General features: G+C 39.8%; 2 protein-coding genes across 5 annotated transcripts in view; both read left to right on the forward strand.

The window, feature by feature from the left end:
* pafah1b1a (platelet-activating factor acetylhydrolase 1b, regulatory subunit 1a) overlaps nucleotides 1-7,307 on the forward strand; it is a 36,260-nt gene extending 28,953 nt beyond the window's left edge. For all 3 annotated transcript variants that reach the window (XM_088615614.1, XM_088615613.1, XM_088615616.1), the window contains 3 exons: nucleotides 1,920-2,021; nucleotides 2,322-2,478; nucleotides 3,776-7,307. In XM_088615614.1, coding sequence (XP_088471740.1) covers nucleotides 1,920-2,021; nucleotides 2,322-2,478; nucleotides 3,776-3,849 — 333 coding nt within the window. In that variant the 3' untranslated portion in view covers nucleotides 3,850-7,307. The remainder of the gene's footprint in view (nucleotides 1-1,919; nucleotides 2,022-2,321; nucleotides 2,479-3,775) is intronic.
* Nucleotides 7,308-9,342: 2,035 nt separating this feature from the next.
* Nucleotides 9,343-15,370, forward strand: part of mettl16 (methyltransferase 16, N6-methyladenosine) — a 30,731-nt gene continuing 24,703 nt past the window's right edge. Inside the window, exons 1-2 of one of the 2 annotated variants that reach the window (XM_088615604.1) lie at nucleotides 9,343-9,482; nucleotides 11,306-11,434. In XM_088615604.1, the coding sequence (XP_088471730.1) occupies nucleotides 11,307-11,434 (128 nt within the window). In that variant the 5' untranslated portion in view covers nucleotides 9,343-9,482; nucleotide 11,306. Of the gene's footprint in view, nucleotides 9,483-9,540; nucleotides 9,667-11,305; nucleotides 11,435-15,370 lie in introns of those variants that run through there. The other variant, XM_088615603.1, reaches the window with a different exon arrangement.

A 15,370-nucleotide genomic window follows, 5' to 3' on the forward strand; every position in this document is an offset into this window, starting at 1 on the left:
CTGTGGAAATTTTTTGCACAGATTGTTTTTTCGAGAGATTATTCCAAATGCATTGTTCTTTGAAGTAGTACCCCCCACTGCTTTCTATCCCTCATTTTCTTGTTTTTAACCAACGGGAAAGTGACATGATCATGTACAGCTAATAATCTCTGATTACATTTTAGTCATACTGACAGCTAATATTTCATTGCCTTTGCCAAATTAGTTCTTACTTATTGCCAATTTATACAAGTGCCCTTTTGGAATTATGAGCAATGGTTGCCATGGGTTTCAAATTTCCTATCTTTGATGCCATTGATACCACACAATAACTGCTTGCTGGGGGTGGAGAAGGGAATTATCTCAGGTGCCCCCTGCTGGGCTTGCATTGGTACATCTTAAAAACAAGTTATGTTCCAGGATCTACTGTATGTTTTGGGAGCTAATCTTTTTTCCTGTTTCATTTCCCTTAGTAAAATTTGATGTTTGTGTTATTGACCCTGATTCTCCCCTTAGATTTGCATTTTTGAAAGAGAAACTGTTTAACTTATTGGTGGATTCTTTAGTTATGCTGTATTCTATTTTCTTAGTTTATTTAGCAAATTGTTAAATTAGTATAATAGTAAAATATTTAAAGAATTTTTAGTTGTGGGTAATACAATCTAAAGACATGGTATTCTCCTTCCTTCACTGGTGAGTAAAATTAGCTTTTTCTGAAGAGATGTCTCTGGCAGTTTTAATGATAAACCATTCTAATCCAAATCACAGCATGTCAGATGCAATTAAGCAAATGACTATAGCAGAATATCATCAGACTATTCCTGGGTGGTGGAGGTTTTTTTTAAAAAACACCCACTTATGAATCCTGTCATTGTATAGGAAAGTCTAATTGGTCTGATGTTCAGTTATTATATGCATCCTTTGCATCTTGTAAGTGAAATGGGAGTTGCTTTGGATGAAACAAATGAATAAATTGTAAATGGTGGTCAGTTAGGCTTTAACGTTCAATTTTTTTTACATTGAGCCAGTAAAATGTTCATTTAGCCAGAAAAGTCAGTGTACTTATCTAAGAAAGAGGAGAGATTCTGAACTGAACTTCTTGTAGCGTTCAGGAATTGGTTATCTTTATACATATGAATATGACCAAACCCTATTACATGGAGCCTTTTTTCGCAGTTAATTCGTTTATTGGCCGTAATGCTGCCATTTGTGGAACTGGGAGCTGGTTAAATAACAGTAAGACTGAAGCACCTGGTTGTACAAAGAAGTAGACTGTTCTCCAAAACTCCACTCACCCTTTTCAGATAGTTAACTACTAATCGAATATGTAGGTTTCTAATACTGATACTTAGTGAAAGGAGAGAGGGAAGCTTTGTTTATCGCACTCTCAATGCCCAAATTATGGTGGGAACATGCAATGCAGGCTTTGTTTGAAATGTAGCACAAGGCGGGCTGATTGTGAAAGCCAGAGAAAATGTGATACTACAGAAAACCCAGATGCCCCTTCTGTGTGGGATTGAATTGCCCAGATGGGCCAGTGAGGTTGTCAGGATACATTTATGTAGAAATGTTACACACAGAAGGGCAGATTTGGATTTTCATGTTCCAAGCACTAGTTTACCCAGTAAGCCTAACTTGTAGTATGATGCAGTAAGTCTTTCTTGAATGAAGTCAGTTTAGACACTAGAAGTCAGTTTAAAAATATTCTAGTCACACTTATGAGAGAAACAATCTGGTTTGAAAGATTGTTTTAATGCTTAACATAAACCGCTTTAAAAAACAAATTATTTTAAGACAAATGGATAAAAATGACTACCATAGACTACCATAGAATCCTTGCATTTTTTATTTGTTCAGACATGATGCTCATAGAATAATATATGGTTTAAACAACAAGCAATGGTAACATCTCTTGTAACCATCTCTTTTCCTTGGTGTAGAATAAGAAGAGTGGCAAGCCTGGACCTTTCCTGCTCTCAGGCTCAAGAGACAAGACTATCAAGATGTGGGATGTCAGCACTGGCATGTGCCTTATGACGCTGGTGAGTGGAGCAGGAGATGGCTTTAATAGTCCATTCAGAGCAGAATTGTATACGAACGATGGTGCAAATTTATTTTTTGTTAGGTGCTAATTTTTATTTGCTGGTTTATGCTGAAAGAAAATATACTGTCATGTTTGAATAGTCTGACTCAAGAGGCGTGCTTTTGATTCCACTAAATTGTTTTTGCCCTATGTTTCGAAGTACCTTGTTTCAACTAGATTACTTATTTCTCTCCTGTGAGTGAGCATTAGTTTCCTGGGTCCAGGCCATGCTCAGCTCTGGCTGTCCTGTGTCCCTCAGGTTGGCCATGATAACTGGGTGCGCGGAGTGTTGGTTCACCCTGGAGGAAAGTTCATTGTGAGCTGTGCTGATGACAAGACTTTGCGGATCTGGGACTACAAGAACAAGCGGTGCATGAAGACCCTGAGTGCCCATGAACATTTTGTTACCTCTCTGGGTAGGTGCTGCTTAAGACGTGGCCATATCAATATCTAAATACAGTGCAGCTGTTGAGATTGTGAGAAGGCTGTAGCAGTATCCAGTACCAAGTAAAAGGTTCATGACTTATTTATCTTTAAATGAATAAATCACTGCCAGAGCTAAACTATGAGGTTTATCTCTTAATTCCTTTGATCTTCAGTCCACAATAGCCACTGTTTACTGTTGACTAATGGAAGATGGAGACGTTGTAGTGGTTTGTTTTCTTTGTTTTGTTGTATCGTTACAGTCAGATGCCTTTTTCAGCCCCTTTGCCAGACATTTCCCTCTGGCTCAGATTCACAACAGAGAATTTCAGAGTTACAAAGATGAACTAACTGCATAATAAATCCCAGTGCTTGGACAGTTTTGTGCTTTGGTTCATGCTTGAAGCACAAATTCTTCAGCAAATGAGCACTGTCCTGGGGCCAGGACGGAGTCCGTTACAACAGAAAAGCTTGGATTTCCAGTTTCTCACTATCCAAGGCTTTAGAAAGGATCGAGGCTATAGAACTCTCTTGAGATGTTGTATGATATGTAGTGATGTCTGTGGAAAGACTGTCTGAAATGTACTTAATTTATGTCTCTTCAGAAAGATAATTCCCTTGTTTGGTTATTGATGATTATACTTTGCTTATAGACCTATCAGGTCCTAAAAGAATCAAGTCTTTATTTCCATTTTATTTAACAGAAGTGTTGGTGGTATTGTCAGAGATTTTTTTCTGTGGGAGTTCAGGTGACTGCATCTGAGGCTCTAGAGAACCAGTGAACAGACGCTAGCTTGTTCAAGTGTACAATCAGTAGAAACTGTTGGAATCCTATAAGACAGCCTCTGTAACCTAGTGTAGAAGATGCGTTGGTTGATATATAGCTTGTTTTGCTTCCAGCAGTGACCACTTCCATTAGCCTGTAACTTTCAAAACAGAAATCCCGTTGATCAACCTCTTATGTCTGTTCAATGTATTGTTAATACATCTACTACAAAAAAATATTTTCCTTGTAACTTGTTGAATTGATATTGAAAAGTTGTTATCCTTGAAATGTACACTAGGAATAATGCTTTAAATTGAACAAGCAAAAAACGGCATTGTAATCCTTGTAATGAAACATTAAGGTTTACAGGAATAGATATAACTAAAGTTAAATGTAAATATATCCAGCACAGCAATAAGAAATCAGTCTTTGACCCTTCTTCTCTATTCATGCAGAATTCTACAGGGCTACAGCAGCTGTATTTGTTACTAATGGTCTTTTTCACTTTTTTTTTTTGCTTGTAGATTTCCACAAGACGGCTCCTTATGTTGTGACTGGGAGTGTAGATCAAACAGTAAAAGTGTGGGAGTGCCGCTGATCATACATACTGCACCCCACTCCTCCCCTTCCCAGCCCACCTTCCTCCTACTTCTTCTCCTCTGGATGCACTCAAATACCATGGTTATTACCCATCGCTCTGTTTAAATAACTATTGTCCTTTTATGTAAATTATTCTGGATGTAGATTGAGCTATTAAATGTTACACAAAAAAGTATTCTTGCATGGTGAATCCAAAATTGTATACTGTAAATTTACATAACGTTGTCTAGAAGTACCATAGGTTTAAGAACACAGGCTGGAGTTTCACCTGGCCTAACCTAAAGAAGGCAGAAGTTGACTGGGTAATTAAAAGTAGGGCACTAAACTGATAATTTAATGACAGTGTCGTTCTTATGTGTCAGATTATTTTGTCTGTCTTTTTTTTCCCCACTGTCGTAGTCTGTTGGTGCCTAGATCGGTGACCTCTTTGAGAAAACGAAAAACTATAATCCCTCCGTGGAAATTTGATTGTCTGTGGGGCTCGTTTATGGAATAATGTGTAGCTATGTAACATCACTTCTGAAGTGTGCTTACCATTCTCTTATTGTGAAACTAGATAATATATTAATGACTGCATCTAAGAATGTGTTTCAAACTGTTCCGTCGTGAGACTATGGGGAATTAAACTTTGTACCCTTGTCATGGCATATGTCTAAACTACAATTGGAAGTTAACCAGGGGAGAAGGTTGAATGAAATTACTCTGCCTGAATGTGTGCTTTTTTGAAATAAAAATACTACAATATGACATATTTCAAGTGGCATCTCAATTAATAGGCTAGGCATTGGGTCAGCATACCAGGCCTTTCACTTTTTAAATGTCCAACCTTTAATCTGGCCACTTCAGCCAATGCTGTATCTTGGATCTTAATAGTTAACAAGCTCTGCCCTCTAAAAGTTGGGTTAAGCACCTTGTCTAAAGCAGCCATTGATTCACACAATTTTCTTATTAAATAAACTCCTCACTAAATCTGAACAAGTTTTAAGTAGCACCATTTGGAATTTTATTCGATGCAGTTTATTGGAGATATTTTTTTGTTCCAGATCACTCTCGCGTATGAACCTCTTCCTTGTTTTTTGAGTCCACGTGCTCCTCTTTCCACCAGTTTAACCATTATTTGTTTCGTGTTTGTTTTATTTACTACACCTCTAAAATCATGTTACTTTGTCGAGGATCAGTCGATCGTTAATGCTGCATGACAGAAGGGTGTGAGCGAAGAAGGCCGAGGAGCTTGGCTGTGTAACAATGCCATGTCCAGGTGTGCCATTCATCCTAGCCAGAGACATACAGCGTGACAAGGGTTCAAAGTTCCCCTTTAACAGTTGTTTGTTAGGGGATGTGCAAAGATCTCTCCTTGTAGAGAAAGGAAAACAAAATTAGAGCAAAGTGGTTTCTACAAAAAGTGCACTTGTTCTTGAAGGAGAAAAACGACAAATCTGTCAAGTAACAGGGACTTTTTTTGACAAAAATCTGAAACAATTCAGTATGTAGGTACTGCACTTGGATTTCTATGATCTTACTAGAGAAGCAAGCCTGTAATGGTAACTCCTACTGTTAAGGAAATTTCATGCAACGGTTTGTACAGATCTCTTGACTTGGCTGTCTGGCTGTAGTGTAAAAGAGCCAAATGCAGACTGTTTGGTGAAGTTTTCAATATGTGAGTGCCAGAGGCCCATTCAGACACGATTTTAACGGTCTTACGACTGGCACTTTTTTTTTCCTTTTCATTCTATGATCTTTCTTCCAAAATGCAAAACAAAAGGAAATGTAAAAATTCCAGCATCAGGCAAACCAACCGAGTTTTTATGAATATACAGCTGCTGGCCTAGCACTGAAGAAAAAAACAATTAACTTGCACATCCCTGCCCTTATTAGGTCTTTGGTCTGCTTTGACTGAAGATTTAAGAAATTTAAAACAATAAAAATGCATATGCAGATATCATTTTAATTCGCCTTTTCATGAAACTGCAATTATATAATAAAGAATTCCACTGCTTAACCAACCCATTATCTAGCTTCTTTGCCAATTTCCTGTTGTGTGTACTGTAAGTAACTGCTGCTGAAATCTGTTAGTGAATAGTATGAGATCTGTAAAAGTCAATACAGTACTGCTGCATGTGAAAAAATACTGGGGATTGAACTGTCTGGGAGGGCAACACCTGGTTGGATGCTTGCTCCATGTAGATGACTTCAGGCTATATTAATTTTCTTTTAAAAATTCAGAGTAAAATATAGAAAAATGCCTTTCCATGAACAGTAGGGTAGCTGGACCAATTGATTGCTGTCTTACCCGAACATTTAATAAAGAATGGTTACATCCCACCAGATGGATCAATCATGATAGCTGCAGGCAGCACTACCGTGTAGTCAGATGACTTGGGTTGTGATTTGTATGGAGGACAACTCCAGAAGAATACTGACTTTTTTTTAATGGGATTTGGCAGATTATAAGCCCAGAGGGATAAGTGCCCCAAAGTGAACACCATTGATGCCTCCTGTAGTATATGTTCCTGTTTGGAGTGGCGTTCTGCAGACCTCCAAGTCACATTTCGTCACTTTTTTTTTTATTTCGATCATACTGAGGAGTGGGGAGAGGTGTATAAAATCGGTCTGACTGCATTGATACTGCACAGTATATTGTGTGCCCGAGTACTGTACGATGAGAAAAAAAAATTGCATACTAAGGGGAGGGCAATTTTCCCTCTAAATGTTTTTGTTGAGCAATTTTTATTTTGTAAACTACAAGGTGATTTGATAAGCCAAAAAGCAGGGGACTGAGCAATGTAGACAATTCCTGTCGTATAATTCCCTCTTTCTAGACTTCTAGATTTTTTTCATGTGGTCTCCACGGATTTACACTTTATTAACGAAGCCATAATGGCAGTTGATCAGATGCAGCTCCCTGGCAGTAGGCAGCATTCAGCAGATGATGCTCCTTGGGAAGGTCCTTTGCAAGATGGGGATCTGCCTGGAAGTTACCAACTATTCCCACCTGTTTCTTGAGGATGCCTCTCTCTGACCCAGCCGTGGTACATTTCGACAAATTGAAAGAGTTGGGGGGGGAGAGAGCAGAGGCAATATTTGCCTGTAGTTTTCTTGCTACTAAATTAATGCTATTGCCAGATATGCTGAATATTGTGTTGAGGAATATCCTGTGAATACAGAACAGTTGCTCTTTTCACAGATCTTAAGCCATTCCTGCGCTGCACATGCCTTATGGATAGATAGAGGCTGAACGGCAACTTGATTCGTTTTGCGTCTGTTGGTCCTTCACTGGCACCAAATCCATCCCTCTGCTATACCTGCCTTGTGAATAGATCGAGGGCTTCAGACTTCGCCGCTCTAACGGGATTTTTGCTTTCATGGTCTCTCACTGTTCACACACAGTAAATTGTTAACAATATATCTGGATGTCATTATTGTTTGCAACATAATTAAAAAAAATGTGTAAATATACCGTGTTCTTATTTTCTTTAACAACCCATAGCACTCCTGAGGACAGGATTTTTACAGCTCTCACTTTATTTTTAAGTGTGCCCCTTCCATCTGAACACGATGACGTGCATCGACTGATAGGTTGATCCTATATTTTCACAGCTAGAGGCTTTAAAGCCATTTGATGGGGAAGCATTAATTAGTGCTACGTACCCAATAAGCATATGGAAGTGTTACTATGAGAACTCATTCCTGTTGTCTCATTGTGACATTCAATGCATTGTTGGAGCATCTAGTATACCAGTATAATAAGTATAACTGACCTAATTGTGGTACAGTATATGCATATTGATATGAAGAAATATTATGTAAGATTTTGAAGCATATCGTAACATTGAGATACCAATATAATTCAGTCACAAGCAGCTCTCTGCTTTGATCAAAGAATTTCTCGTAGTCCTTATTTCTGTCTATTGAGATGAAACTTTTTTCTCATTATTTTTGATGAGATCTCATATTCTCAATGATACAGCTTCGGGATATATAAATTAATACATTTCATACGGCTGGGTAATTAGATCATCCCACAATGTGTTAAAGACGTTAAATATTCATATTTATCCAATGTATTTTTAATTATTAACATGGGGCTTGGTGATTAATCACCATAATGGCTTCAGAGATGATACACTATCTTTAAAAAGCCTGCCTCGGATGCAGGAAAGGTCACTAGTCAAAGTCGTTCAAATGAAAATACCCGGGAAACTGAATAAACGCTGGGAGACTCACATTTACTACAACTATAAAACCGCCCCTCTCATGCGTTTGTAGCACGCATTCCATATTAATGTTTCAAGATCCAGAAAGGAAAGGCGTCTTAAAAAAATCCCCATTTCTTTGCGGTATTCTGTGATCTAAACGTGACCGGAGTCAAAAGCCATTTTAACAGTAGAGGCTGCGTGTGTGCAGGTGCCGTGAAGGAGGTACTTTGCACAGCCAAAACGTTTTTTTTTCTACTTCGTGAAATTAAATTCCACCTGTTCCTACTGTATATTATACTTGAGACGGAGAATAATACATCACGTTATACACTTAATCGATTACTGGCTAATTAAATGAAATATAATGAAGTGAAATAAGATACACCATCAGTAGCTATTAAATTTATGTATTTATTATTGGAGATTTGGAGACATTTTCGACTTTATGAAACGTATCGGCGCTGGAATTATTTTATACCGTGTACCGCGGTTTTGGAGGTACGGAAAGCGCATCGAAAAAAAGTAAACACGATACGCACTTCGCAGGCAAGAGAATTTATAGTGCAGAATTTAAAATTAGTGAAACGAGAGCGTTTTTTTATTTCAGACATTCAGTGTTGAAACCATCCATTATTCATACAGCGCTGCACGTTTCACACCTACACAACACTCATTTTTTCACTCATTTCGCCTTAATTAAACGTCTTCAGCCAAAAGCGTGCAGGAGACGGGCGGGGGTAATTTAAGGGAGTGTTAATTAAACGTCCAGCAATTATAAACAGCTCTTAAATTCTATGACACATCACTCTGCTTTTCACACGGAGGGGAAATGCATATGAGCTGATGCACATCTGTTAATTTCAGATGGTTTACGTACACCAACGTGACCTGCCTTAAACCTTAACTTTGTATCCGAGGCGGCCCCAAACAAGTAAATAATATTTTTTTTTATTTCTGTACTAGTAGGACACTACGGAAATCACGCTGGTACTTGTTCTCTCCAGTACGGAATAAGAAGCAGTACACAAGGCTAATGTTATTTATTCTTTTATTCCTGCCCTGATTTATTTTAAATACACCATTAGGTTATTCTGCACAAAGCGTTAAATCAAATGAAAACGTTATTAACGTTTTACCCGTCGATTGTCATGGTTTTAAAGATGATCAGATTATGCGTTTTGAAAGAAAGGTTACCCACATGACCTATCTAATATTGCAACCATCAATCACATTTTTTCCATGAGCCGTGCGGCTCTTCGTGCCGTACGGTGACGTCATCTCCAGGGCCCCAGTGTAACGCTCTTTCCCCTTGCCGTACAGCCTAAACGTAGAACTGACGCGACGAGCTTGCATGCTTGCGGTTACTTTTTGGGGAAAAAAAACTGAAGGTGCTTTAGGATTATTCTCCTCCGTCTCAGCAGCATTCACAACACAGGTGCGCCTCATATGCATTTCATTTTCGACTTGCTTCGAAGGGCCTGCGCAGCGCGAATTTTGAAGTTTGCGGCCTTTTTATTTTCCGGAGAGAAATTGTAGGCCTGAGTGCATGTGTACTTCCAGAGGGTTTACGAGAATAGGCTGTAGCCAAGCATGGTGAACAGGAAGATTGGTTCCTTACGGTAATAATACTGCAAGAAACGCATACGGACGAAATGTGTGTTCCTATTGCACTCGGATATAGCTTTACATAAAAATATGTTTTTTCATTCTTAGACACGTTTTCGTACTATACGATTGTTGAAACATCCCATAATCCCTTAAGGAGAGCAAAACCTTTAAAAGGTAACAAAGTTTTGCCGTATTCACCGCACAGCAGCTGAAGTGAAACCTTTTTTTATAGGAGGTTTTCAAACTGGATGATTTCATTTAACTTGTATGTTTCCCACTTGGGTTTAAAGCTGTTGTATGCGTGTTCGATTCGTTTGAAGCTGTGCAACACTGATCCCAGAGCGCTAAGGGTTTCTTTATATGCTGGAGTTGCGAGCAGAGATAATTTATGTTACCTGTTAACCCCTGGAAATACTCCGTCATGTACCTAAATTCTGAATGCTATGGCCACACACAACTCTAGGCGTTATCGCTGTAATTGCATTGCGCGTTCTTTTCTCTTACGTAACTTTAAAATGATATAAACCCGACCCGTGATACCCGTGTTCGTAATTTTCCCTTTTTTGAAAGTTAAAAATGCATCATCTGCGGTGAAACATGACCTACGAGTAAGAACAGAACAGTAACACCCTGGTCCATCCAAAACAAAGTGGAAGGCAATTGCATCACTACATAATAGAAATAACATGCAACTCTTAAATTCCGCTTACTTCTAGTATTATAGAATAATTAACACAACGAAATGTCCCTCCTTGTGCGCCGTCCAGCCATTTTAAAAGCTGCAGAATGTGACAAGGTGTGACTGCGTCATCACCTAACCTGCGGCCATTCGTTAAACCGTATTAAAAGTTAGACTACAAAATCTAAAAATGGTAAATACTACGAGTTATACAGTATGCTTACCAAAACCCCTTAAGAACCTAAAAAATCAGAACTGATTAAGTATCGGTTTTATTTTGTGACGTTTAATATATATTTATTCATCCTGCGTGTCTTTAATTCAAATAAACAATATACCCCGCTGTGCTGTTTGCTCATCCAAAACAAACTAGTGAGCACATTTTCTGCTAAAGCACGTTTGCACGCAGTCTCTCTATTATAGTTGTGGAAGTAACATTCGGTTCTTTCAGAATAGCTCAAAATGAATGTGGCGGTGAAAAATAGACACCGGGCCAGAAACCTCACATGGAAGCTTGGAAGCTCTGAAGCTGGGGGATTTTTAAAATGTACACAAGTGGTTATCAAATGTAGGTTTTACCTAGCTGGGTGAGACTGATTTCTTTCAATCTAGGGCTACACTCCTAGTTTGTCTCTGTACCCCATTCAGAGAGATTGAGGACCTTTCATACCCATAATCCATATCCGAGCAACGTCTTTGTTGAAGAACCTTTACAATATGCAAACCAGTGAATTACAGATGGGGCTTTGGAAATAATTCCCTTCCCCCTCTTTTCTGCTTCGGATGAGCTCAGACAATGAATCCTGTTTCCCTACACAGCGAAAAGGGGACCTCTCAGGATATTGCCGATCACTGCCGTGCTTTGAATTTCCCAATTGTCGGCTGTAGCTGACAGACCTTGTTGATGCCCCTTCCGATTGATCCGTTTGTCTTAATTTTCCGTTTGCTTGTTGTTACTCCCCAACCCACAGGATGGCTCTGAACAGATCCATGCACCCCAGAAACAGGTACAAAGACAAGCCTCCGGATTTCGCCTACCTGGCTTCCAAGTATCCGGAATTTCGCCAGCATGTCCACACGAACCTAACAGGCCGAGTGGGGTAAGTCAGCCAGGGCACGGTCAGCAGGGGCCCTTTGTTTGGATGTTTAAAAAAGAAAGTATGTTCTTAAATCTGGCAGAAGGATCTTGTGTGCTTCCTCTCCAGAACGTTTTAGAAAAACACAAGCAGCAGCTCTGTCATCCAGTTTCTTGACCAAGCCCTGCCATCTTTTGTGAATCATTGACAGGGAAATCGGGGAGTCAATGAGTAATCGCTCCAGATTGCACGGGAAACCTACAAAGATTTTTAATGGCTGTTAATGGTAAGGAAGTTCATCCCTCAATGTTGAAATGCTGAACTGTGGCCAGTGGCTGTTAAAAGGCAGGCTTTGGACATTTCTTTAGGATGTTGTCACTGAGATATAAGCGCAATTATGGGCAGATAAGCAAAAACAAAATGACTGATAACTAATACTAATTGCATTAGGCTTTCAATTACATGAATGTTACTTTAAACCACAGGCAGAGAGTTTTATTAATTCTCTGAATAGTTTTGTTTCTTTGGCATAACAAAATGTTGAGTGCAAGTCATGCAATTTCTTAAACGTACCATGTGCTCAATGTTTGGTGTTTGAGTTGTTAAAATTGCCAACATGTGGTGGTTAACACCCTGTATGAAAAACCATCATTTTAATCAACACAAGAACAGTGAAGGATACCACCTTTTCCCCGTGTGAGAAATGAAGACTGCCTGCTTGCTGTTCCCTTTGGTTGAAGGTTGTGAGGGAAGTTGCCCACAGAATGAGATGATCTGCTTCAAGAATAAGCAGTCCAAGGAAACAAGGTCCTCATTATTTGCAGGCCATGTCCTGCAAGGCAGTCTCAACACCATGACTTTGCTCAGGCTGCAGTAAGTGCAACATGAGTAATTCCCCAAAAGAAAGGAGTCTTGTATGCACCCTTAGAATGACTGTAGCTCCTTATTTGCATGTAATGGTCTACATGCAGAAGTTAAGGTCCAACGTTGTTCCACATACACAGCTGAGAGGTGGAACTAGTTCAAGCAGGTTACTGTGTCAGCATGCATAGACTGCAAAGGAACAAGTAAAGGTTTATTCCATGCTGAAAAGAGAAGAGAAGCAACGTTCAGGCTGTGGAGCCTTCTTCAGGTGTGTGACACACCTGAAGAAGGCTCCACAGCTGAAACATTTTTTTTTCTTTTCTTTTCAGCCTGGAATAAACCTTTACTTGTTCCTGAGAGGTAGAACTGCTATCCTCTGTTGGCCAGATTAACCCCTGCATTGTCAGCAGAGAAAATGTTGGTATGTTTTATGTACCAGTGAATGCTGTTTTATCCTTGATGGACTTGACAGTAGACACTGCATGTGGAGATGTCAGGGGAAGAGATACGATGACGGTTGAGTTGTTCAATACCAGAATGTGGGGCAGTGGGAGGGTGATAATGTGGGGAGTAATCTCATTGAACACAAAAATGGTCTGGTGCACATAGACACCAATCTGGAAGGGTCATGCAAGACTTCAGCCTGTTAGGATCAGAGTGGAACATCTTCAATAAGACTATGACCATTGCTATGCTATGCTTCCTTTTACTAAGTGTCTTTAAAATGGACTTCTAAAAATTGAGATGTATCATCAAGAGACAGCCATGACTGGTCAGTCTTCACCAGCTGGCTACAACTGGGCAGGAAATGGACATCTTACCACAGGCTGATCGGGTCTGTGCGTCAGCCTTGCCCAGGTTGATTTAATGCCCAACGAGGTCAGACCCAATGCCAACTTTACCAACTTTGTTTTCATTTTTGACATGCTGGAAACGTGGCACCTTTGTTCTCATTTTCTGTTATTTTGTTTTGATGTGAGCATCTGATTAAATCCTTGAGAACTTGATTGTGTTCTTGCATGTCTTTTGCACATCAGCCAAAGACATTTCCTGTTATTATTTGGTGCGGCTCTAATGTCCTGTCTGAGCCGCCCTGATTACTCTGCTGTGCAGGGGCACATGGTGTTGCTCTGGACACAGCTGCTGATGTCAGCACATGCAGATCTGATTGGTCACCTCTCAGTCTAGACGAGCAGCACTGATCTCTGTCTGGCAGACAGTGCACATCCTTTTTGATTCCAAGGCTTGAATCAGTGGCAGACTAGAAGACTTTGGGGAAAAATTGGAAGGAGATATTGGAGAGTTCAGGCGCACATTGCGTATGCTGTTAGATCTGGTGTTGGTGTTGTTTTTTGTCAGACTTTTAGGAGGGAAGGATTTACAGATATTAAAATCAATAATCCTGCGAAACTCCGCTGATCCTGTGCCTGTCCCATACAGGTGTCTGTTATAATTAGAAGCTCAATGTCCTGCTGCATCCATCAATCCACAGCAGGCTCAGCTAACGCAGTGGTTTGACAGGGGTAACTGAGTTTAGCCGTTCAGAATTTCTTCAGTACAAATAAAAAGGAATTGAAAATTAGTTACTGGCGTTGCCCTTTTAAGGTTGAGATTTCCTGGGATATTGCTATGGAATTATCCTGGGGATTTGGCTCGAAGCCTTAATGTAGTCCTACCCTTGTCAAGTTCTTCTTAAAGACCTGGGGCAAATCTCAGGATTTCTTCAACAAAGGATAATGTCTTTACAATAGTAATCAGAAGGGAAAAAAGAAAGTCCTATCTAGGGCTGCCTTCACACATCCTCCTCTTGAATGTATGCAAAAATATTGTTTGTGTGATTTTTCGCTAATTCTAACCGACGCTGGTGTAATACACAATACATTACTGCACTGGTGTGTTTAATGCTGTAAAGGAATAAGCTGAGCATCTTCATCTTTTTCTTCTTCTCTGAAGTATCTTAATAAAAAAGGAATTGCAGAGAGAGGCTTAATTGTCTTCCTTCCTGATTTAAACCACTTATAGGGCTTGTTTGGGAAAACCATTTTCCAATTTTTATTGTTCCCATTCTGGTTCTCCTTTCTCAAGAAGTTCTACAGTTAAGGATGGAAAGAGTGGGGCTGTGATCATTACCATTAATTAGGCTATTGCTTTGAGAGCGATTTCAAAAACTCTTAACAGGGGGTGGTCAACCCTTTATTAACATAATGTATAAAATGAGTCTTATGGTCCCTGAAGACAGTCTTACCAAAATATGATATTGCAAAACGAATGTGTTTTTTTTGCAAATTTAATGAATGTATTTTTTTTATTTTCTCCTTCTGCATGAGAAGACGGAACCATAGTGTTTTAAATGAGCCAGCTTAAAACTCCTTAATTATGCACAGGCAGTGAATGTAAGAAATGTGGAACATGTAGAACATGGAGTCTGAAATCTCTGGATGCAGCTCCTGATCATATTCCAGCAGGCTGAAGCTGCTGGACAGTCCGGCGGGCTCAGGGTCCTCTCAGTGGAGTATCAGGTGCAGGGGTGATTGTGTTAATACTCATATTTATTAAAGCAGAAATGCTCTAATTCACATCTGCCTTTGCACTGAATATACCTGCTGAACAGATTTTGCAGAGCCTTTGGACGTCTCCTGAGCCGTGTGAACGTGTTCTGACCAGCAGACTAAAAGCACAGCAGAGGGGGAGTTAAGACTCCTGCTGCGTGGCAGTTTGGTCCATCTCCAGTTTTGTGTGCTACAGACTGATCTGAGCCCACGCCATCTGCTGGATGCTGTGAGCTTCCCACTTTAGGTGAAATTGGCATCGGGTGAAATTGCAAGTATTTTTTATGTATTGCATCCTGTTTCATCAGTGGGCAGCACAGTGGAGTTCTTCTGCCTCAGACCTCTAGGCTCTGATGAACCAGTCTTGCCCGAGGTGCCTGTGCGTTGCTGCAATCCTATGCAGGAGTGAGCAGTTTTCTGCTAGTGGATAAATGTGCACATTTGATTAACACAATTAGTACAAGAGCTGGAAAGCTGAAATGGATCAAAACGCTGTTACCAAATAAGAGCTTTGCCTGTTTTCCCTATGCAGAGTGGAATAGCACGC

Source organism: Lepisosteus platostomus, chromosome 22, assembly GCF_059453375.1.
Source record: "Lepisosteus platostomus isolate fLepPlt1 chromosome 22, fLepPlt1.hap1, whole genome shotgun sequence".
In the NCBI taxonomy this organism is placed as follows: domain Eukaryota; kingdom Metazoa; phylum Chordata; class Actinopteri; order Semionotiformes; family Lepisosteidae; genus Lepisosteus; species Lepisosteus platostomus.